The sequence below is a fragment of the Dasypus novemcinctus genome, chromosome 13, assembly GCF_030445035.2.
Source record: "Dasypus novemcinctus isolate mDasNov1 chromosome 13, mDasNov1.1.hap2, whole genome shotgun sequence".
Classification (NCBI taxonomy): domain Eukaryota; kingdom Metazoa; phylum Chordata; class Mammalia; order Cingulata; family Dasypodidae; genus Dasypus; species Dasypus novemcinctus.
Window position 1 is genome coordinate 35,240,414 of NC_080685.1, and position 25,474 is coordinate 35,265,887.

Genomic DNA, 25,474 nt, shown 5'->3' on the forward strand with positions numbered 1-25,474 from the left:
CAAGTAGCCATATAAGCTGCTCCCCAGGTCATGCCTTCAAGCAGAAACCTCTTTTGATATTGCTTCTGCATTAATCAACTTTAGCTCAGAAAAACTTCCTCTTCATCCCCTTTTTAAAAGTCTGTTTCTTATCACAACAGCTGTTACTACCATTTTCTATTTGAAGAAACCAAGGCACAGAGAGTTTAATGATGTGCTCAAGGTCATCTGGCTAGCATATGCCAATGTCAGGATTATAAACCAAAGCATTCTGACTCCAGAGCCCTTGCTAAGCCTTGCCAAGTTCCACTGTCTCCAGAAGCATCGACAGTGCTGGAAGGAACAAAACCAAAGCCACTGTCACACTATAACATAGCCACCACCCTGAGCTCCTCACCACCATTCTAGTGGAGCACAGGCCCTGAGGCAGGTCCACCAAGGCCCCTTAGACAGTCATTTAACCTCTTTGAATCTAAGTTTTCTCATGTGTAAATGTGTGTTGTGAGGGTTAAATAAGAAAATATAAAGAGTAACTGTCCTAGTTCTAAATTGTCAGTCTACGTTTCCTGCTGCTTCCAATAGTAGGTGGAGAGTAGATGTTTGTTAATTAAAACTCTTCCAAATAACTCTGTAACCTTGTCTAAATTAACACCTCACAGCCTTGTTTTCTTCATCCTTCTAGGGCATATTTGTGTTCCTTTGAAAATGTTGAGGGAAAAATTATAGACTGAGCTTTAAGGCAACAAAATTGTTTATTTGCAAGTCATAGTATTGTGATGCGGGGAGCACAGATTCAGGTAGCAGTCCAAACTGTGTCCAATTTTGGAACTTCCAAGCAAGGGTTTATAAAGAAAAAGAAGAAGATTACATCAATTGTTTATAAAGAATTACCATTCCTGGGTATTTGGGCCTTTCCAAATCTCTTTCAAGTTAGACAGCTTACTTATTTACCTCGTAGTTGTTTCTTGGCATCTAGATGTCCTCTGTAACATTGTGGCTTTTGGTTTTGCACAGCTTGGCAGTTTGTGGTATCTGTGATAGCTGGCTGAGCCATGCAGAAGGGTAACTTCCTGAATGGCCTCTTGACTGCATTTTAATTCTCTTAGCCATGATAACTCCATTTTGTTTTATCTCTTTTCCCAAGATTCAGATAAGATATGGTAATACCTTCCAGTCAAAGACTCCAGGAACATATCTACAGTTTAACAAAATTAGTTAATTGACTCTTTGCAATGATGGAAAATGCACTTCTTGGGAACTCTGGAAGTTGTTAATAAGAGGGTATTATAATGGAATTATTGTAGGATTTGGGCTCTTGTTAGGAGATTTGGGGGGGAGTTCAATAATACAAAGCATACTCTGTATTGAACCATGTCTGTGGGGATAATTCTATGACTGGATATTTAATAAATATTATCTAGAAGAAAGTCTAAATCTGTAACTGAGAAAGAAGGAGTTATTCTTCTTAGTAGTCAATCATATTAGCAAGGAGCGGGAGATGCTTAGCTTTTTCTGGTTTGTACAGTGATCTTATTTTTGTATGTGCATAGACATGATTGTTAAGTAGTCCTTTTTTTAAAAGATTTTTTTAAATTTTAAATTTCTCCCTTTCCCTCCCCCCCCCCCCCCCATTGTCTGCTCTCTGTGTTCATTTGCTGTGTGTTCTCCTTTGCCCACTTACATTCTTGTCAGAGGCACTGGGAATTTGTGTCTCTTTTTGTTGCATCATCTTTCTGTGTCAGCTCTCCATGTGTGTGGTGCTACTCCAGCACAGGCTGCACTTTTTTCACGTGAGGCGGCTCTCCTTACAGGGAGCACTCCTTGTGTGGGGGGCTCACCCTAAGCGGGAGACACTCCTGTGTGGCACAGCACTCCTTGTGCACATCACCACTGTGCATGGGCCAGCTCACCGAACAGGTCAGGAGGCCCTGGGTTTGAACCCTGGACCTCCCATGTGGTAGGCGGATGCTCTATCAGTTGAGCCAAATCTGTTTCCCTGTTAAGTAGTCTTTAAAAGTTTTTTTTTTTTTCTCTTTTCTCACACTATCAAGGCTACAGTGTGACCTTTTCTGATGTTCATATTCTGGGAGATTATTTATATTACCAGGAGCTTCACAGGATAACTTTGAATGCCTTTTTCTTTCTAGTTAAAATGCATGAAGGGCAAAATACAAAGTCTGTTATATACTAGGTGATCCATGAACTTTTAGTTGCTTCACTCCCAGCCATTACACTATTTGCTTTTTTCAACATTTTCTAACACTAATTGATAATTTCCCCCATTGATGAGTTCACTACATTGCAAAATATCCAAAATGCAAAATGCAGCAATCTCAGAAGAATCAGTTTGAGCTTCAAAGCTTTATTCTATAATTGGCATTCCTAGGTCACCTGCTGAACAGTTACTCATGTGGTCCTATACCTTGTTTTCTAAGGTTAATACTGAACATTGGCTTGAAGCAATAATTCAGACTTAGCAGGACTGCAATAGAGTTTATGCCAGTGTATGCTCTAGATTTGGATGATCATTCAATAGGAGAAAATACATATTGATTAGCTGTAGTTTTATGAATGTTTTGGTAATTTTTGACTTCTCGTTATAAGGAGATTTATGTTATTTCAGTGAATTCTTACTTCACTTCTATTAGTATAAAGAATTTATAAGGAACTTCAAATGAATAAGATGGCTCCATAACTTTTCTCGTATGAAGGAGGCTGCAAAGATGGTGCTAGAATGGTAATGTAATCTACCTTTTCCTATTGGAAGATTAATGCTGTTATTTACCAAGAAGGAATTAAGGACAGAGGGCAGACAGATTTGTATAGTTGATGTTAGAGGCTTCCTTTTGAGACAAAACATTTGGTTATTTCTCTCTCTGACTCTAGGATGTTATTTCTCTGGGAATCTACATATTGCATGGCTGAGGAGCATCATTTTCTTCTCCCCTAATTCACAGAATTCTGTAGTGAGGGAATCTCAGGGAATATACTATAATAGAATTTAAAATATAGGGTTGGACTAATTTTCATTTAATTATTGGGGACAAATAAAAAACAACTAAAATAAAACAAAAATAAATGTATAGCACTGGCCTGTTTAAAATTTTGTTTTCATGAACTGAAATTAATGTCTTTGTCACTTCCACCCATTGTTCCTAAGATGATCTTCTGGTTTCACACAGTGGTAAGTTCTGCAAATACCACAACACAGCTGTCATGTCCTGCCTTGTGTGCTCTTTTCTTCTACTTGAACAGTATAGATTCCTTCAACCGATGTGCATGCATGTGGAAGTCCGTTCAGCATGCTGCTCACTTTTCCTCAGACTGGCTCTGGTTTGTCACTGTCTCACTCCCTGAAATGAGCAACAAGGCTACAGATATAACACGCTAGACTAAACATCAGCCTAATCCCCTAAGGTTTTTTAATCACAGTCCCCCTTGCTTGGAACACTCCTAGAACAAAATTCTGTTGTCATACACCACAGCATTGATTCCTTTCACCAAGGAAATGTGTCCTCATTCTTCTTGTCTCCATTTTAGCAACTCTTCTTCAAAATCTTACCTGACCACACTATATAAATACCCTATCTTCTGACCCTTATTCCGTTCAATTCATCTTGTTCATTCTTTTCAAAGCACCTATAATTATATATTTATATGTTTATTTTTCTATTGTTACCAATAAATTAAAGGCAGCAAAGACAGGGATGAAGTTTATTCAACATCTAACATATTTTATTGTACAAAGTAGATGAATTTTTTTAACTGTGCAAAAAATAAACAACTACCTTTATTAAGTTACCACTTCTGTCCTTACATTGATTTGTTTAAAAAAAATTTTTTTTTGAAATACCAAAGTGAGTGCACACAATAAATAGAAAATAGGGATGCATAGTGCTGGAGATGTATCAAACATCTTCATCTGTCGAAGACAATTTGATGCACAATTAGCATTGTTGAAAAAGTAGCCAAAGTATCTGGGAGGGTTGCAAACTACTAGAAAAGTAGCTTAAAGCTCTGGACCACTCACCAAAATATATTCACTGTATCTGGAAGCTAACTAGCACTGAATTCTCTACTACCATTCATAAGAACAATTCAACAGCAAGTACTTTTAGGTTTTAAAATATCTGATGATTATTCAAATATTCTAAGCCACAAGGCAGGCCCTATAACAATAAGTTACACAAAATCTCAATTTAATAACTTAAATGTGATATGGTTAATATAATACATACTGCATGAGTATCTAAACTAAGCTCTTTCAAGTAAAGTGATAATTAAAAGGTTTAAACTTAGTTTCAGCTTCTGTTCCTAAGAGTGATGTCAGTATTCTAGCAATAGTAATGACATCCTATTATAAAGCAGAATATTGATGTACACATTACTTTGAATTATATTTGATTGAAAAAATCTATGTACATGTGGTTCTGTATTCTGTGTGCAAACTTTTAATGGTGGAGGTTTTTAATTACAGCTGGGTTTAACAAATACTTTCTAACTTCTAAAAGTTAATGATGAAAGCACTTCATTAATGTGAACAAACCTAGTTTAAGTAGATGACACCAGTTCTTCTTTCACCTCTACATCTGATGAGTTTCATGTAGCATAATGTGTGATGAACTTCATGGAGCATTAATTCCCGAGGTATATTTGTTTCTGCACCATACAGCTTACATGCTTTTCTTTCAAAGGCAGCTACCATCTGTTTTACGACTTCATCAAAAAACAATGTGGCAAGCTGAGAGTGTAGAAGTGAATGAAATTCAAAAGAAATTGAAAAATCCGAAGTACAAGTTCTTGGGTAGCCAGGAAGACCCAGGCTAGAACACCAAACTGTTTCCAAATGGTTGAAAAGTCTATCATTTGTACAGGATGGCTTTACCAAATGTGGTTTTACCAAATGTGGTTTCACCAAGGTTCCTGCTGAGGTATGAACCCAATTTCTAATCGTGCGTTACAATATCCAGATCTCTTTGATATTACATCTGATTTTTTACATCAAGGAACAAAATGCTTATAATCTTCCACTCCTGATACCACATCACACAATTCCTGCCTACAATACCTGACGTTCCACGCAGATTTCTGCGCTGGAGCCGGGGATCGGGTCGCTGCCCCAGCCTTGGGGCAACATCTTGAGACCACTCTCGGTAAGGCCCTCCAAGCTGCCGGAATCGTCTCACTGTGTGGATGGATTTAAATAACACTTTTTCCTATCTGTATCTGTTTTTGGATGTTTTATTTTATGTGTGTGGTGGTTGTACTTGGCAAGATCATTTCTTACCTCCATTAGAGTTCATCTTGTGAGAGTGAGTCTATTTTCCTACTGGTTTAAGATATTTTTAGAGTCTGGTTCTATCTTCTGCCTTCTTGCATATTCCACCCAACTTTATGTTATCTGCTCATTTGACAAGTATGCTCCTTAGGTTCCAACGCAGGTTATCAGTAAAACTTTTTTTTTTTTTTGGTAGACTGGCATTTTTTTAGTTTTTTTTGTTTGTTTGTTTTTTATTGTTATCTTTTTTAAAAGATGCATAGATCACACAAAATGTTACATTAAAAAACATAAAAGTTTCTTATATACCCGATCCTCACACCCCCGACTCCTCCCACATGGATAACTTCCTTCATTAGTGTGATAAATTCATTGCATTTGATAAGTACATTTTGAAGCCCTGCTACACAGCATGAATTATAGTTTATGTTGTAGTTTACACTCTCTCCCAGTCCATTAAGTGAGTTATGGCAGGATATATAATATGCTGCTTCTGTTCCTGCAATATGATTGAGAACAATTCCAAGTCCTGAAAATGCTTCAATATCACACCTCTTTTTGGGTTTACAGTGGATTTACTGGTATTCTACTATAGAATTGTTGTGACTCTAGCATTTGAAGAAATTAAATTATATCGCTGATGTGGTAAAACTTTTGAAGGCCACTGTTGGTTGAGTGGAGACCACCATGACAGACCCCTATACCCTTTTGTTCAAAGTCACTATTACATAGCATTCTTTAGGAAAGATTAGCCATCCAACTATAAATTCTCCTAACAGTACTCTCATCCAATCCAGATTTTTCCTTTCACCCTTAGTATATCCAGGACAGGACTTAGATCATCTAGGCTGAGTAAAGAGGAAGGTAAGAAGCCCTATTTAATAATAGAGTAGTGCTAGGAAAGACATAATATAGAACAGCCTAAGGATGCTAACTCAAAATTCAAAATTATCAGTGGGAAGATGCCAAGTTGGAAACTGATATGAAAGCAGTATATGACAACTATTCATTTATCCTGAGAATATAAATTTTTTAAGATTATAATCTAATCATTTTATCACTCTATAATTCATAGGTTACCCTAAGATACTTTAGGGCAGGGATTAGTAGACTTTTTCATAAAGGTCTAAGTAATAAATATCTTTGAGCCCTACCTTCTCTGTCGTAACTATTCAACTCTGCTATTATAGGGCAAAAGCAGTCATAGACAGTATGTAAATCAACAGATGTAACTGTGTTCCAATAAAACTTAGTTACAAAAGCAAATAAAGTCTGATTTGGCCCATGGTCTATTTTTGGTCACATACTACAGTTTGACAACCCTTATTCACACACACAAACACACACACTCATATTTTATTTTGAATAACATTTTTAGACTACTCCCATTTGTCATGACCTTAAAAAATTATTTCTTTCTATCCCAGAAAGTATTCATTCAGCCAAAAAGGCTTAAGTGCATTTAGAGCAAACAGATGGTCTTCTAAAATCTTGCCTTACTTGGGCTCAATGCCCTTTACTTTTAAAGTCCCATATTCACCATGCATCCTGTCCCTTAGCACCTAGAGAAAGTGAATGTCAAAGCCACAAACAGGATTATGGGAGAGAAAACTCCAAGTGAACCCTGGTGAGAGCAGTCATTAAAGTGGAAATATCATATAAGCCACCTTCTACAGGACAGACAATATGAAATAAAAAATAATCCTCCTATTAAGAAGGAAATATGCTATAATTAAAAGGAAACTAAAGCCCTTCACTTGGTCGTCCAAGTTTGTTTAGAAACTCTTTTGTAAATTTCTTGTTATTATTAATAGAAGAAACTAGAGGAAATAATATATAAACTCAGAAAACTAGACAAATGTGCATTGAAGCAAAATTCTTGCATAAAATTAATGTTAACTCTGCCCTGAAGTCTATCATAAGCACAGGTCGCATCCATTGTGAAAGCCATATATCTTCCCCGTCTCCATGGGGTAAAGCAGCACTGAAAGCCACAGACCTTCTCCAAGGGGAAGTCCCTACCATTGCATAACAAAGAGGCTGCAGAACACGTGGAACTCAGCAGGCAGCCAGCAGCCCTGCACCCAACCAGTTCCTCTTTCCAGACTCACCAGCCAGATCTGATCAGTGGTTCTCAAACTTTCGTTTACATTCAAATCATCTTGAGGGTTTGTTAAAATACAGATTGCTACGCTCCACCCTTAAAATTTCTAATTTGGTAAATTTGGGATTCACACTCTCATTTAAAAAATCTTTATCTGTGGATAAAGTTTATCTGGGTAGATTCCAGGTGATTTATAAGGCTTATTTCTCTCCCAATAACCAATGGCTCATGTTTGGGGAAAGCTCAAAAAGGTTTAAGGGCTTGTTCACTAAATTGACTAAGAACTGAAGAAATTGACCGTAAAATATTGGTATGATTTTTAGATCTTTATGAATATAGAAAAACAAAAATACTTTCCAAAAATGACTCTGTCGGCTCATATAAATCATGTTTAAAAAGATTTTCTCTTGCTAACCTACATTTAAATGAAAGGTCATTTAAGTGAAAGAGCATATGGTCACTATGTGGCCTGATTCCTAGATTCATTACAGCCTGAGAAGAGGGCAATTGGCAGGGACAGTAGTGAGGGTGAAGACTCAGTCAGCAGGGTCAGTCCCTCTTTGTTTTTCAAAATGCTGCCTTTCTTTCCTCTTTCCCAGAAAAATTAAAAAATTTTAGACTGAATTCAGACCCTTTACCTACTAACAGATTTTCCTACTGTGGGAGATTTAATCAGAAAACAGACATAAAATATTCAACCAATAAATGGTATGTCTGTGTCAGGTATCATGAAATTAGAGAAGAGCATTGGATGGTTCTGTGAGGATGGGAGCCCAGTATTGCTTCTGGAAAGAAAGGCAGAGAAGGCAGGAATCCTAGAGCAGAGAGGCTGACCAGGCCAGGATTTTCAAAGCTCATGTCAGGCCATATTCTTTACAAGTATAAGAGTTACTCTGTCAGGCCTCGAAGGAAGTCTATGGCTCAGTGAATCTGCACTCCCCATCCACTCCTACTGATGTTTGGTGCTCAGAGCCATGGGGCTTTCGGCTTCAGGTATACAGTACAAGGTAGAGGCCAAATAGCATAATAGAAAGGATTCCAAGTTGGCAGTTAGAAACCCTTGGTGCTATCCCATTCACAACCTATTTCTACCTTGCCATGTAACCTTCGTTAAGTCATCTCCCACCTCATGACTTCTGTGTTATCCTCTGTAAAGAGAAAGACATTGACTAGATGACTTCTTTGGCCCCTCCCCTAACTCAGAAGTTCAATGATTCATCGACTTCCTATGGGCATCGGCCTAGTTAGAAATGGCCTTTGCTCAAAGAAAATCTTCATAAGTTATGTGTTGGCTTAACTTGAAACGAACCTATTTTAATTGTTCTACCAATATAAGCTCATCCCCCCTTCCTACCCACTTTCCACAACAAAAGAAAAATCTCTTTGTCTTGGGAAAGAAAAGTGTCCGAGGTTTGGTTTCTGCTATTGTCGTTGTTTCCCTCCACAATGTTAATCTTCATATTTTAGTAACATTAAAATGGGTTTCCCTTTACTTAGGAACCACAGAACCTCAGAGCAAAGAATATAGTCCAGATCTGGACTGAATGGTCAGAAAAAATTGACCTGAGGGTACATTGTTGACTTTTCAAAATAGACAGTCTGTATATTCAATGGTTGGGGATTTCAGAACATTCTGTGATTCCAGTGAGTATTATTTAGTTGGGAGGAAGACCAGTGCTACTGTATATCACCCTACACACATTTCTCTTCCTGTAAAATAAGGTAAAATCAACACCAAGTCATTCTTGCATTAGAAAGAAAGTTTTTCAAAGTCTTTGCTCAAAAACAGGAAACCAAAAATTCTGTTACCCTATTATAAAAAACAACAACACTTCCCAGAGATTTATTTTTAAAATGAGTTTTCTTCCTCTGTATTCAGTAGATCTGCGAACATACAAGCCTGAGACACAGAATCTCCTAGTGTGATCCTATATCTCATTGTCTGGTATGAAATGAGTCTTCAGAGAAATACCAGCTAGGTAGCCAGGGTATTAGGTTTGCAAAATCTGACTGATGGTTGGGGAAAATGTCAGAATAAATTTCTGCATAACTATCTTTTGTTTTCTCATTCTTTTTCTGCCAATACATGCATACCTTCATACCATTATTTGTAAACTCCTACCATGGCAGATGCACATAGAACAAAATGGAAAAGTCTATTTCTTTATATTAGTCAACATATTGCTGCTGCTGCTGCTGCTGTTGTAGTTGTATGTGTGTGTGTAAGAGTATCAGTAGAAGAGAAAGAGAAGTTTTCAAAACAAAATGGTAAGCTCTTTGAGAATGAAAGTTGTGTCTACTTTTTATGTTTCCTTTTGTTTTATGGCCAGGGCTAGTTTTATGTTCAACCAACATCATCAGTGATATTTCATGGTTAACTAAATGAAGATTTCAAATTAAACATGTAGGATATATTTCTTTACTTCACTTTAGACAATCAGCATTTCTCACATCCTTACTTCCAATCCTCAGTTCTTCTCCATTAGAGAATAAATTCTCAGCTCCAGCTTTAAGCATCCTTTTATTAAAGGATAGAGTTCCACATTCATAAGACCTCTTCTGATGGCTCACCAATACACACCAGAAAATTTACCCAAGCAATCCTTCTGTTTTCCATTTTGAAAATCTCTTTCACTATCTTCTTCTCAAATCTTCCGCAGAATCTTATCTTTACCACCTACCTTTTTTTTTTAAAGACTTCTTTTATTTATTTCTCTCCTCTTTCCCCCCACCCCACCCCAGTTGTCTGTTCTGTGTCCATTTGCTGCGTGTTCTTTTTTGTCTGCTTCTGCTGTTGCCAGCAGCATGAGAATCTGTGTTTCTTTTTGTTGCATCATCTTGTTGTGTCAGCTGTCTGTGTGTGTGGCACCTTTCTTGGGCAGGCTGAGCTTTCTTTCATGCTGGACAGCTCTCCTTACGGGGTGCACTCCTTGCGCATGGGGCTCCCCTACACGTGGGACACCCCACGCGGTATGGCACTCCTTGCATGAATCAGCACTGTACATGGGCCAACTCCACATGGGTCAAGGAGACCCAGGGTTTGAACTGCGGACCTCCCATGTGATAGACGAACGCCCTAACCACTGGGCCAGGTCTGCTTCCCTCACCACCTATCTTGACCACAATACTCACAGGCAGCTTTAGTTCACTCTAGTTCTATCTCTTAAGTTCTAGGTTTACCTGTATCCTTATTTTTTTTTTCTTTTTCACTTGTGTGTCCTTTCCCCCATATTAGAAAGTTATGTGATTAGAGATAATATATTTCCTCCCTCATTTCCCAGTTTGTCTTATTTCAAGACTCTGTCCATTTTATCTGGTGCATGCAGTATGTTTGACAAATTATTTGACTGATGTTATACTAAATTAACTTTGATTAGTTGATTGGCTAACCAACTAATCCTTGCATTTATCAATTGAATGGTCTCTGACCTACCAATCCTCAGGGCCCTTCAGCATAGTCTTAATCCTTTGAGTGACCCTCTTCACAGCCTCCTTCACCTCCTTGTTACGAAGAGTATAAATAATGGGGTTGAAGAATGGAGTAAATAAAGCATACACTAAGGCAATAAGTTTGTCCATGCCTTCAGCCTGGATCCCAGGTAGCACTACATAGACAATGAAAGCAGAGCCAAAGAATAGTGCGACTACAGTTATGTGGGAAGAACAGATGGAGAAGGCCTTGGCACGGCTGGCAGCTGAAGGCAACTTCAGCACAGCTCTCAGAATGGCTCCATAGAGTCCCAGAATGACCCCAAGGTTACAAGCATTGATCATTCCAATCACCACAATGTGAACCTGATCATACCAGCCTGTGTCCACACAAGCCAACCGCATTAGTGGTGCCAGGTCACAAAAGTAATGGGTCACCTCTTTCAAACAGAAGGGCAGAGTGGCTATGAGGCTGGCTGGCACAAGTGCAGCTGAGAAGCCGACCACAGGAGTGGCCCCTGCTAGCCATAGCTGTACCTGTCTGCTCATGAGCGCGTGGTAGTGGAGAGGGCGGCAGATAGCAAGGTAGCGGTCCAGAGCCATGACACCCAGCAGGTAGCACTCACTCATGCCCAAGGCATGGAAGACATACAGCTGGATGAAGCATGCAGCAGACGAGATGGGTGAATGCCCATGGAGCAGGGTGTGCAGCAGTGTGGGCACCGTGGTACTGACATACCAGAGTTCCAAGAAGGAGAGGACACTGATAAAAAAGTACATGGGTGTTGACAGTCCAGAATCTGCCTGAATCAGCCCAATGATGAGCAAGTTCCCCACCAAGGTGAGGAGATAGATGCACAGGGCTCCCAAGAAGGCAAGAGGTTGCCAGATCCCAGTGATAGTGAAACCAGCTAGGACGAAACTCTGAGTCCAGGTGTGATTGATATGATTCATGATTCCGAAGAAAGAGGCATGAAAACAGATCATTTCCTTTGGGCTTCTTCCTCATTTGACACATTTCCTCAGAGCCAAAGAAATAGAATATTCATGAAGCCTTGAGACGAACTTACACATTATCAAATCAACTTCCTTCATTTTACTAAAGAGGAACTGAACCGCACTGCACTGTGGAAAAGAGAAGAGAGAATGCAGGTTGGAATGAACCATGACTTCCTGAACACCCTGGTTCTTTCCACCAGGCCCTGAAATGTGGGGTTCTGCTGCCACTTCACTGGGGGCTCTATACAGATCCAAGCACACACATCAAGCAGTCACTTTGAATTCTGGCACAAACTCACACCATGTGCACCATGGGTCAGGATCACTCACCACAGGAGAGGGGATGCACCATTGTCTCCCCTCAGAGCCCCTTCATTCTCTCTACTCTCCCCCATCATGGTGTGCAATGAAGTGTCTGTTCTTACCAAAAAAAAAAATTAAAAGAGAAACTGAATACCAGAGACAGAAGTGACTTGCTGAATATCATTCTGTTGCTGACAGAGTTAAAGTACAGGTTTTATGACCTACAGCCCAGAGCCTTTCCCTCTGTGCATAATGCAGCACTAAAGTCTCAGGCCCTGAGATTTTCTCCCACACACCCCACCAGAAAATAAGAGAGAGAGGAACATTCCCACACCGAGCCCTTCTGGGTCTCCTAATGAAATGCCCCTTCGTTTTTTGAGGCATCCACCTATATCCTTCCACCTGTATTCATCAACCATCTGTACTGAACTATACAGAAGGGAGACATGTGCATTCTAAAAAGTAAATGCTGAGGCTCCTTTGGGGAGCCATTCTGGAGTCTAGGCATGTTCTCAGTAAGGACAAAAGGAGGAAGAGATGGGAGAAGAAATAAATGTGGTTGCTCTGGGAACCATCCCTCAAAGTTCAGAATGGCAGTGTCAGATGAGAAACCAAGGAATAAGCACTATGTATTTACAGAAGGAGGCTCCAAGTACACATGCACTAAAAGTCTCAAAAAGGAGAAATTGATGCAGCCAGGCCTGCAAGGTGTGAGTCTTGAAGTCTACAGTGTAAGAGATAAAGCATCCTCTTTAAGAAATGGCTTTCTAAACTTGCTCTCCAAATAATTGACATCAGGCATTAGGCTGGGACTTTCCTCCTCTCTTTACCACAACTTCTGTTTATTTGAAATTAAGAGGCTTAATAGATATCCTACATGGCCCCTTACAATCTGAATAGTCTGTAGTTCTCTATATGCACCAAAAATGTTTATGGGTGAGGTGGGGTGAGTGGTCAACACCAATATCCCAAGAGTTTCCTCCCACATTCTTATTGGCCTTACCTGTGAAGGGAGTGAAAGCCTTCTAGTTCTCTTCTTCAACTAACTTCACCTCTTCTACCTCATCCTTGCCCATTACCTAACTGCTGATGACATTAGGACTTGTTGGTTCCTCCTCAGGGTCTTTTCTACCCCCAAGACACTTCCCTCCTTATATTTTATACTCTGGGAAATACTGTCCTCACAGGGTCTCCTTGTTTTATGTTCCCTGGAGCAACTTGGAATGACTAGCTCACAACAGAGATTTCTCTGGGGTATATAGTTGTACACTGGTAAGTGAAGCAGATAAACTCTATTTCACAAGTGACTTCTCAACTCTACAATCCCCATAATTGGGCTCTGGAATCCAAACTCAGGGACTTTGCCTCCTCTTGACTCCTAAAATTTATAAATCCCACATAGCTTTCTATGGAGAGAAGACAAACCATCTTGTATATCCTATGTATTCATGGAAAATAACACCTTCAGCACCTGGAAGTGAGTTTCATCTTCTTAAAAATTCTGCTTGCAAGGAGATTTCTCATTCAGCTTCTTGCTGTCATCATCACTAACCTCACCACCATGTGAGCACAATCAACACAGGTACCGTGATCATATCTGGCAGATTATTTCTTTCTCCATTATTTTCACCATCACCTCTACCTTCCCCATGTCTACTATCATTTATTCATTGACTCAGTCATTGTTTATTGAATATCTACTACATGTAGTGTATTGTTCTAACTACCACCACCACCATTGCTGTTACCCATGGCATCCTTGTAATGCTTATCTACTTTTTCATCATCACTTTTATTTCGATTTGAATCCTCAAAACCTTCATCAAAAGTCCTGAGATTAACATCTGAGCTCTGAGTTTAACTGAGCAATATCTTTAAGAAAGTACTATTGGTATCTAATGGAAGTAATGCATTTGAATTATTCATAGATTATTCATATTATAAATAAAATAATATTATATAATTTATAAAGTTAATATTATAAATAATAAAATGCACTTTTATTTCTCAAAATCAGAGATGGGGACAAGATAGTTACTAAATTAAATTTAAGGAAGTAACGATAAAAGATTAATAAATAGATCACATAAAACAGAGGGAAATAATAGACTCTTCTGAGACTGAACTAGAAAATCTTCCTGTGGGAGCTAGAGGTTTTCAAACAGAAAGAAAGATATTTGCTTCTGAGAGTACTACTATAGTTTCAGGATTGAAGGGTTTCTTCTAGGACAAAAAAAGGAAAAATATCTCAAATATTTGAACAATCAAAGTGTTTTATTAAACTTAACCAACTTTGAGCTCACTTCCCACTTCATCTGAAATACCTGACCTTTCTTCAGAATGATAGTTTCAAGTAATCTTTCACTAAATTATTGTATCCTCTATAGTCCCAAATATCAAAACATCAATCATTTGCAGCCTCATTTTATGGACCTGTATAGACTAACCATCTATTTATACTCTTCAGATGAATAATTTTGTTCTACTCAGAGTGGCCATTTTAATATATACTTGTATTCCTCTATATATTCTTATCACATTGGTATTCCTATACTTCTCTTTTATGATTAAGACATTGATACAGACTTTCCCCACACTTTTTAGTGGTCAGTGGTATGTTTAGATGACTGAGAATTAACATAATAGACTAAAATGAACATGAAAAGTCCAAAGATATAAGTTGCTTGGACCTACTCTTATCCACTCTAGTACTACTTATAGATTCAAATGGAAGGGGCAGAAGAGCCATGTGTATGAAACCATGACAGAATCCAATTCTGTCACAATGGGGAGCATAAATTCCAAAGTAGGGCCCACTGGCAGGGCCCCAAATTCCTGAACTGTCTGCCCTGCCTATACTATCTGGGTTTCTCCAGAGCCCTCAGGAGTCCTGCTATTTGGAGCAATATTTTCCTTTGGCAGTCAATGAGATCCTGCTGAGACATGTATAAGCATAACCTCTTGAATGACCTCCTGACTCACTTTAAAGTCTCTTAGGCATATAACTCATTTGTCTTTACACTTCCCCTTTTGGTCAAGGTCTTTTTCCAGTTGCTTTGCTAGTTGGTGCTTAGTAGTAATCCCTCAGTGCCAGGGAGGCTCATCCCTGGGAGCCATATCCCATGCTGGGGGGAAGATAATGCATTAATATGCTGAGTTTGGCTTAGAGAGAGGCCATATTTGAGCAACAAGGAGGCACTCAGGTGATAACTCTTAGGCAACCAATAATATAGACTAAGCTTCAATTTCAAAAGTAAAGGTTCATAAGGACAGTCATCACTTTTAAGGGCCCATCAATAGTCCATCCTCCTTCACTAGTCACTACCCCTGTACACTTGGGAGATTCTTAATGTTCCAGTAGAGGATGTGGCAGAACTCTCCAGGACGGGAATTTGATATACTTTTGGTTATTGTGTGAATCTCTACCCACTGTGAAAATGCTCCATGAACACTTGAACATATTCATAGGCTTTATAGGTATGCCCCAGGTGAACTTCCTCCCATGCATCCCCCAACTCTGACATCTCACACCAATGATCTTCCCCTTCCACAGTTGTAATTCTTTTGTGACCCAAAACTTCTTCAAGATTGAAGCAACAAAATAACTGAATAAAATTAATAAGAAAATGACATAATAATGATAGTCTTAAAAATAATGAGTAAAATTTAAAAATAAATTTTGAAATAATAAAAAATTTAAAAATTAAATTAAATTTAAATTTTTTTTTGAAATTATGTCTTTCATCACTGTGAGATTTGTTGCCCTTTATGTCCACTGACATTTTCTTCCATTTATCCCCCCAGTGTCTTTTTTTTTTCATTTTGCTTTCAATGAAGCTTTAGATTACAGAAAGTCATGTACAGATTTTAGGTGATTCTGATGTACCCAATATCTTCCCCCTTTACCCCTTCCCTTCTTAATAACATTTTATATGTGGATGGTACATTTGTTACAATTGAAGTACAAATATTAAAACAATTGGCAAATTTGTTAAAATTGATGTAGAAATATTGAAGCATTGCTACTAACCATGGTCAATGATTTAAATATTTTTTTCTCATTATTTTTTTCTTCTTTGTTTTCTTTTAAATATTACATTCAAAAAATATGAAGTCCCCATAAATCCCCCACCCCCTCACCCCACTCCTCCCACATCAACAATCTCTTCCAGCATCATGACACACTCACTGTACCTGGTGAATATATTTTGGAGCACTGCTGCACCACATGGACAGTGGTCTACATTGTAGTCTACACTCTCCTAAAGTCCACACAGTGGGCCATGGCAGGACACACAATGTCCAGCATCTGTCCCTGCAGTACCACCCAGGACAACTTCAAATCCTGAAAATGCCCTCACATCATATCTCTTCTTTCCTCTCCCTACTGTCAGCAGCTACCATGGCCACTTTCTCCACATCAATGCTACAATTTCTTTCATTACTAATCACAATAGTTCCACGGCAGAACACCAGTAAGTCCACTCTAATCCATACTCTATTCCTCCATCCTGTGGGCCCTGGGATGGTTATGTCCACTCCACCTTTAGATCAAGAGGGGGCTTAGATTCCACATGGATGCTGGATGCAATTCTCCTGCTTGCAGTTGTAGGCACTCTTAGCTCCCTGGTGTGGTGGTTGACCTTCTTTACCTCCCTGTTAGCTGACCAGGGTAAGTCCAAGAAATCAGAGGGTAGGAGTTACAAGTCTGCTGAGGCTCAGGGCCTGGCTGTCACATGGACAGTCCAGAGATTCAGGTATCCTAGGTATATACCAACCCCAATGCCAACCATAGGTCCAGTAAAAGTGACAGAAGAGGAATGTGTAGAAAAGTCACATCTGAGTCCAGCTCCATCATACTCAGGAACACAAACTCCAAAGTAGGGCCACCTGACATGGCACTGAACTCCAGAGCCATCTGCCATGACCATAGAACCTGTGGGTCTCTGTAGCCCTCAGGAGAACCAGTGTCTGGTGTTGTATCTACTTTGGCTCTCTCTGGGACCCTGCTGAGGTGTGCATAAGCACGATCCCTCTGATAACCTCCCAACTCTTTTTTGGAGACTCATAGCCATATAAACTCATTTGTCCTTTCCATTTCCCCCTTTTATCCAAAGTCAAGAAGCAGTTTTTAACATCTGATATTACATGTAGGCTGGGATATTCTGCTGATCTGAGTTTACCCTTTTATTCAAGGTCTTTTTCTAGTTACATCATCAGCTGGTGCTTGGTAATAATCCCTCAGCACCAGGGAGGCTCACCCCCGGGAGTCATATCCAGGGAGAAAGTAATGCATTTACATGCTGAGTCTGGCTTAGAGATGATTTAAATATTTGTTGTAGAGTTGGGGAAATGAATCCCCAAAACAGGCAATTATTTTAAAAATATAAGATTTTAAAAATAAGAACAATTTTGACATCATCCATATTAAGATAAATTTGCAATTCAAAACTAGGATTCACCAGTTCTCAATTTTTACATTTATAAAACTCCAAAAGTTTGAAAGCATACTTTTTTTAAAAGATTTATTTTATTTATTTCTCCCCCCTTCCCCCCCCCCCGCCCCCATTTTCTGCTTTCTGTGTCCATTTGCTGTGTGTTCTTCTGTGTCTGCTTGCATTCTTGCCAGGCAGCACTGGGAATCTGTGTCTCTTTTTGTTGCATTGTCTTGCTGTGTCAGCTCTCTATGTGTGTGGCATCACTCCTGGGCAGGCTGCACTTTTTTCACATGGGGCAGCTCTCCTTGTGGGACCCACTTCTTGTGCATGGGCACCCCTATGTGGGGTCACCCCTGCATGGCACAGCACTCCTTGCACATGGCAGTACTGTGCATGAGCCAGCTCAGCACACAGGCCAGGAGGCCTTGGGTATCAAACCCTGGACCTTCCATATTGTAGGTGGACGCTCTATCAGTTGAGCCACATACACTTCCCATGGAAGCATACTTTATTGAACTTGCTTGGGGAAACACACTTTGATCCATTTTTGGTGAGAAAAGTAAAAGGTATAATTTGTTCTGAGGAAAATTTTGATATATTCACCCAAGCTACAAGTGCATTTGCACCAAGACACAGGAATCACCCCTCTAGGAAAATTGTATTCATATATATGAAATGTTCTATATACAAGGTTAGTCATTTTAGTTATGTTTTTAATAGACAAAACTGGAAGCAATTGAAGAGTCCTTTAATAGCAGACACAATGAATCCTATGGAACTGATTTAAAAATAAGAAGGCACTCCCTGCAAGAAATAGAAAACTCTTCAAGATTTCTTATTAATAAAAAGAAAAGCAAGCAGAGACCAAAGCACACAGTATGGTTTCCATGGTAAGTTGATGCTATGTACCCCAGAAAAACATGTTCTCAAACTTAATCCATTCCTGTGAGTATGTACCCATACTAAGTAGGAATCTTTGGAAGAGGTTACTTCAGTTAGGGTGTGCCATAATTCAGTTGGGATAGGTCTTAATCCATATTACTGGAGTCCCTTGTGAGGAAGATAGGAAGCTACAGAGGGAGCAGCCAGAAGCTGAAATTTAGCAGAACATGAAAGACAACAGATGCTGGGAGAGGCCACCATGAGCATTGCCATGTAACAGAAAAGCTAAGAACCAAGGGTCACTGGCAGCAGTCCCAGAATTTCAGTCTTTAGGAAGAAAGCATCGCTTTGATGATGCCTTGACTTGGACTTTTCCTCTTCAAAGCTGTGAGCCAATAAAACCATTATCTAAGCCATCCCACTGCATCATATGTGCTTTAGCAATGAGGAAACTAAAATGTGTAGCCTTATGTGTAAGAATGGGATTTATAATATAGGAATATTCATATTTGCTGGGCTTTGCATAAGGAGACACTATAATCATACAGGAAAAACTATAAAAAGTGGTTTCCTGTCAAGGTTGGGGGGAAGAATAGAAACATATAGGTTGGTGACTATTTTGTAAATATATATACACATATATTATGTAAATATTTTTAGATTATATTGATCTTTGGGTGTATGATATTTTGAAGCAAAATTATTGATTTAAAGGAAAAAACATCAAGGTGATCTGTCTCCAGGAGGGATGCAAGGAAAATAAAGGCCTGATTCTCTCTCAGATTGAAACTCCTTTTGATTAGCAGTAAAATAAAAAATCTTTAGTGAAAAGGAAAACTAATTACTGAGTGGACTCAATTTTTATTCATCAATAAACATGAAAGTTCCTCATCTCCAGGAGGTAGAAAAGAAATGAGAAACAGATTTTTCAAGCCCATAAGTACATACACGATAGGAAACAAGGGACATGTCATTATTTAAAAGGAAAAAGAAGAGGCAGAATTGAAAAATATGTATGCAGTGTTAGGCTGTGGACCTACATCCCAAGATAACTATGGTTTATACCTGATATTTTAGGGTAGTTATTTTTAAAAAATAAAAGCAAAATCCCTTTTGCTTTTAAAAGTACTTGAGACAACAAACTATAAAAATGCTCAGATGTGCTGGTACAGAGCCTATGGTGTGCCTATGTTCCTGGTGCTGGTTTGCTCTTAGTATCTCCCTGCTAGAGTCACATGCTGATGTCATCAGGGAGAACTGGCCCAACAGTTGACTTTGGGCATTGACTCCAGTATAGGACACACTAAGTCATTGCATCTCAACTTTTTTAGATCATAACACATGGAAAAATCACAATGTCCATAAGTCACGCTGCAGTGACCAGAATGGATGCTTCCTCCCAGAGGCAACCAACTTAGGGACTCCTGTCCCCTCAGCCCCTTTCTGACCACTAAGATGGTATGCATTGGGGTTCAGATCAGTAAATCAGCATACCTACTACTTATATCTGTGGGGGAACTTTGCCTTAAGGAAGCTCTAAACTTTATATTCTAAAGAGAACAAGTAGGGAATGCTGCAGTGAAGAAAGAACTGTGGCATGAAAGGCAAGGGGGTCTGGAGCTCTGAATAGATCTAAGAAAAAATTGCCTCAAAGGAAAGTTGCACGAGGGGCACTTCATCTCTGTCATGCACATTTGACCCTTAGGAGTCTCTTCATTAAAAATAAATACATTTTGGGACTTGCAATTGTCCTGGGTGGTGCTGCAGGGACAGTTACTGGGCATTGTATGTCCTCCCATGGCCCACTGGGTAAACTGTGGGCTATGGTGTGGACCATTGACTATGAGGTGCAGCGGTGCTCAGAGATGTATTCACCAAGTGCAATGAATGTCTCATGATGATGGAGGAGGTTGTTGTTATGGGGGGAGGAGTAGGGTAAGGGGGCTGGGGGGTATATGGGGACCTCATTAAATAAAAAATTTTAATGTAACATTAAAAAAATAAAGAAAAAAATAAAAATAAATAAATACATACATTCAAGCAAACATGTATATATACCAGGCACTGTACTAGAAGTCAGTGATGAATTGCCTTGAATTATTAGGTAACCACTTGTATATCCACAGCAGAACTGTAAGCCCCAGGCTCATAGTACAAATCACACATTGATAGGGACCCACAGGGCTATCAACTAGTGTGACCCAAGCCTTTGCAAGGGCAAGTAATTTCCAGCCATTCTTTGGTGCTGCCATTACAGGGAGAAAAGTAGTTTTCCACAGTGGCCAGAAACACGCTTCCGAAAAAAAGCAATATGCATGAAGTGAGGCCTAGAAGGAAAGGATCGGAGCTCAAAAGCGATGGACTTAGCAGGTCAGCAGAGTAGTGCACTTTGCACTTGGGAAAACAGGATACATTTCACAAGATTAGAGAGTATGTCTCAGGATATGAATGAATGCCTTTGGACATGTAGGTCAAAAAGAGATGCTTCCTTTGGAGTATTACCAATTCCACTGACTACGAATAACAAAAATGTGAGATATGTGTTAAACTAAGCATGCTTGGGAAAGAAATCCCCATTGCACAAATTTGTGTAGAGAAACTTGAAGTGATAATGATTAACATTTGCATAGTACTTATTGTTCAAAACACTTTACATGTATAACTAATTTAACCTTCATAAAATTCTCTGAAGAAGATTCTATTATTGCCCCCATTGTACAGAAGAGGAAACTGAGGCACAAGGAAGTTAGATACATTGCCTAAGTTCACACAGCAAGTAAAGAAAGGTGGAATTAATGTTTTAACCCAGACAGACAGGCTTCACAGTCCATCACACTGCACAGTTTTGGGAATAATAAGGATGACTTCTCTATTGAACAAAATAGAATGTATTTTATTTAATCCTTAGAACACTTGTCATAGCAATTTTATATCCCTTTTTTGAGCCAGAAAACTGAGGTCAGAAAGAGATGACATATTTTTGGCCAAGATTATATATCCAAAAGGTGGCACAACTTGGGTTGGACAAACACCTTTCTGCTCTCTCTTCTGGGTGTTTAGTCCCTATCCATCTGGTCTAGCTCATGTCCTGCTTTCCTCAGGAACCACTAAAATCATGGAATTAAAACTCCTCAGACTGGAAGGAATGTGAGCATTCATCTACTCCCAGCCTTTCATTTTGCATATAGAGAGAATGGAGTTGGGGAGGTTGTGCAAAAGTCAACTAGCTGGGTGGGGGGGATCTAGGGCCTGAATCCATGCCTCTTTACTGAAAGTCCAGGAACTTTCTATTTTCATCATCTAAATATTGGGATGAGCCTTTCTTCTTCAAGGGGATGTTTTGAAAATTAAAGAAAATTTATATTTGAAAGCAACTGTTACTGTTTCTGTCACAGGCCAGACATACAAAAAATAAGTGATTTTTTTAGCAGTGAGATATATAAGAATGGGGTAAATGGAGTATTCAAAACCCATATGGTGACCTAGTCCCTGCCAAGGTTTGGGTCCTGTCATGGTCACTAATTATCTGTGCACCCTTTGGAAGATCTTTGACCTTCTTTTCACCATCATTGAAGTAATAACGTTGACCTTGATCTATATTTTTCAAACTACGCTCAGCAGAGGAAGTGGTATGAAGCTAAGAAAGAAAAGAGAAGGGGGTGGGGGGTAATAAGGACTTTAGGTCCTATCACTACTTTCTATTTAAATCTGTTTTCTACATTGTAGGTGTGTGCTATAGATACAAGACTTACAAAGCTTTTTACTTGCTTATTTGCCATTTTATTTTCAAAATACGAGTACAGATAATTTCTAAGGTGTATTCCATGACATTGGACAAGAACTCAGACAACAGCCTCATATCCAAAACACAGAGTATTATACTTCCACTGAAAGTAAATTATCTTTGCTAGTTTCTACCCTCCAGCCCTAATAGTTCTCTCTTCCACTGAGCATAACTTTGGTCACATGATAACCCAGTATCACTGGATTCAGCCATCACATGAGCTTTCTGCGCATGACTTGCTGTTCCACACCTGAAACTTTACATAAGCTATTATTTTAGTCTCCTTTTTAACAACATCATTTACCATCTTCTCAACCTTTTTGCAGGAACCCTTCCTTGACTATAGTCCTACTCCTCGCTTTAGTTCATTTCCTGTCTCTCAGTATTACACTAAATCGTAAGTTCAGCTAAAATATCTGCACCCTTTCCCAATTGTTTTTCCTCCTTTGTAGCATTCCCCCTCCATTAGATTGAGATGGAATCAGAGAACATACTTCCTTTCTCTCCACATATTCTAACTCTGATCAGTCCAGGACTCCATCCTCTTGATTGCTTATTTGCAGCATGATTACCCAACCATTGATTATTTTAATGGTATTTACTATGATTCTGACCAGAAGATTGACTAACCAACTGTTTCTTAGTTACCAAGAAGCTGGATTGTAACAATAAAGATTGTCAAGGTCTTTTCAAAATAGTTCTGATCCTGTCAGTGACCCTCCTCACAGCCTCCTTCACCTCCTTATTGCGAAGGGTATAGATGATGGGATTCAGGAAAGGGGTAAGAAGGGCATACACCAAGGCAATAAGCTTATCTGTGCCCTCAGGTCGACTCCCAGGTGAGCCTACATATACTGTGAAGGCAGAAGCATAAAAGAGTGCCACTACAATCATGTGAGAAGAACAGGTGGAGAAGGCCTTGGCACGGTTGGTAGCTGAGGGTAACTGCACCACAGCTTTCAAAATGGCTCCATAGAGTCCCAGAATGAACCCAAAGTTGCACCCTGTGGCCACACCAATCACTGCCCCTTGGACTCGAGCATGCCAGTCGGTGTCCACACAAGCCAACCGCATTAGTGGTGCCAAGTCACAAAAGTAATGGGTCACCTCTTTCAAGCAGAAGGGCAGAGTGGCTGTGAGGCTGGCTGGCACAAGTGCAGCTGAGAAGCCAGCCACCCAAGTGGCCCCTGCTAGCCATAGCTGTACCTGTCTGCTCATGAGCGCGTGGTAGTGGAGAGGGCGGCAGATAGCAAGGTAGCGGTCCAGAGCCATGACACCCAGCAGGTAGCACTCACTCATGCCCAAGGCATGGAAGACATACAGCTGGATGAAGCATGCAGCAGACGAGATGGGTGAATGCCCATGGAGCAGGGTGTGCAGCAGTGTGGGCACTGTGGTACTGACATACCAGAGTTCCAAGAAGGAGAGGACACTGATAAAAAAGTACATGGGTGTTGACAGTCCAGAATCTGCCTGAACCAGCACAATGATGAACAAGTTCCCTGCCAGGGTAAGGAGATAAATGCTCAGGGCTCCCAAGAAGGCAAGGGGTTGCCAGGTCCCAGTGGCAGTGAAACCAGCTAGGATGAAATCCTGGGTCCAAGTGTGGTTGGCATAATCCATGAATCCCAGGACTGAGGGAGGCAAGGACAGAGTAGAAGCTGTGCAGGCTCCTTCCTCAATTCAGAAAATGTTCCTGATGCCAAGGACACGAAACATAAGTTCCTGAAAGGAACTTAAACATTATCTAATCAACACTCCTTACTTCGTAATAGAGACTCCAGTCTAGAAGACAGACGTGTTTGTCAGGTATCATAGAATCTGTGGGTGAAAGCTGTAAGTAGAAAGCAAGTTTCCTTACCCTAGTTCAATCCTTTTCTATGTTATAATATTGGGGTCCAGAGACTCCGGCAACCATCATCAGAAATCAGGAGACACAGGAAGATTCCTACCTCCATCCTTCTTTTAGTTTCCAACATTGAAATAACGAGTAATATCAAGCTGTAATGAAGGGAGAAAAAGCATCACGTAAAAAGTGAACACGAATGCCTCATTCATAAAGCCCCACTGGAGTTTATAGACTGTTCTAATGAAGACTAGAAAAAGATGACAGGAGGAAAAACAGAAATGCAGAAGCTCTGAGAACAATTCCTGAATGGTGGCGCCCATAGTGGCCTAATGCTACCTCACCTGCAGGCACACAATGCCTTTTAAAAGATGATCCTCAGACAAGATGAAGTCTCAAGCAGGGCAAACAATAAGGTCTGACTCCCCAAGGTTTTTATCTAAAAACCCAATAACATTTTTTAAAAAGCCTTCTCTGAGGTCAGGGGTTTGGCTTTGCGAACTTGCTCTGCTACTAACAGCCAATGCACCTTGGGCTAAGCAACTCCTCACTTAACCTCAACTTCTCCTGCTCTAAAATAAAAAGGTTTCAGTAGAATTTTCAACTCCCTTACAACACGACTAATCTATAGTTCTCTAAAGTCATTGAAAAATGTTTATGGGATGGGGGGTGGTGTACCAGTGTCCCTCGAGGTCTCCTCCCACATCCTAATTCTCTTCTTCAGCTCTCATCTCTGGTACCCCCTTCTTGCCCATTACCTGTTTCAATGCTATTGGGATGTGTAGCTTCCTCTTCAATGTCCCCTAAGTAACCTCTGGGATATTTTCCTACTTACATTTCATACTCCTGGAAATTCTGTCCTCTTAGGGCCTCCTTGCTGTGTATTCCTTGGGGGAAGTTGTACAGAGGGATGTAAGACAGATCAGATGTGTGTCTCAAACAACCTTTCTCAAATCTGCAAACTGCATTGTTGGGCTCTAGAACCCAACCCCAGGGAAGTTGTCTCCTCTAGCCAAGTAGAACTTTTGCAAGTCCCACAAAGTTTTCTGTGGAGAGAAACAATTCAACTTGCATATCCTTATACATACATAGAGACTAACACCAACACCTTCAGCACCCAACAAGTAAGTTACATGTCTTCTTAGAAATTGCTCTGCAAGATATCTTATCCAACTTCCTCTCCATTCCTCTCCACTAAGGAGAGCTGGATGGCAGGATTGGTATCAATCATCAATTTCCTCTCTATTCACTTTACCACCACATGAGAACAATCAGCAAGCGTACCACCATCACCAATGCTTCTACTCCATCTCCATGACAACACCTTCCCTAGGTCCTCTACCATTCATTCATTAATGCAATCATTACTAAAGACATCCTATGGGCCAAACACTGTTCTAAACCACTACCACCACCACTGCTGCCATTATTC

The 25,474-nt window shown here is 39.8% G+C and overlaps 2 protein-coding genes across 2 annotated transcripts; both read right to left on the reverse strand.

Moving 5' to 3' along the window:
• Positions 1–10,790: 10,790 nt before the first annotated feature.
• Positions 10,791–11,744, reverse strand: LOC101438405 (olfactory receptor 6N2-like). The gene has a single exon (XM_004474265.2). It carries the CDS (start codon positions 11,742–11,744, stop codon positions 10,791–10,793), a length of 954 nt encoding a protein of 317 aa, XP_004474322.1.
• An 11,130-nt stretch (positions 11,745–22,874) lies between these two features.
• On the reverse strand, positions 22,875–23,819 carry LOC101438827 (olfactory receptor 10C1-like). The gene has a single exon (XM_004474266.2). The coding sequence runs from the start codon at positions 23,817–23,819 to the stop codon at positions 22,875–22,877; it is 945 nt and encodes a 314-aa protein (XP_004474323.2).
• Positions 23,820–25,474: the final 1,655 nt, after the last annotated feature.

Bases quoted from the DNA above. Each gene is read 5' to 3' on its own strand.
- LOC101438405 (XM_004474265.2), bottom strand. From the start codon at position 11,744: ATGAATCATATCAATCACACCTGGACTCAGAGTTTCGTCCTAGCTGGT.
- LOC101438827 (XM_004474266.2), bottom strand. From the start codon at position 23,819: ATGGATTATGCCAACCACACTTGGACCCAGGATTTCATCCTAGCTGGT.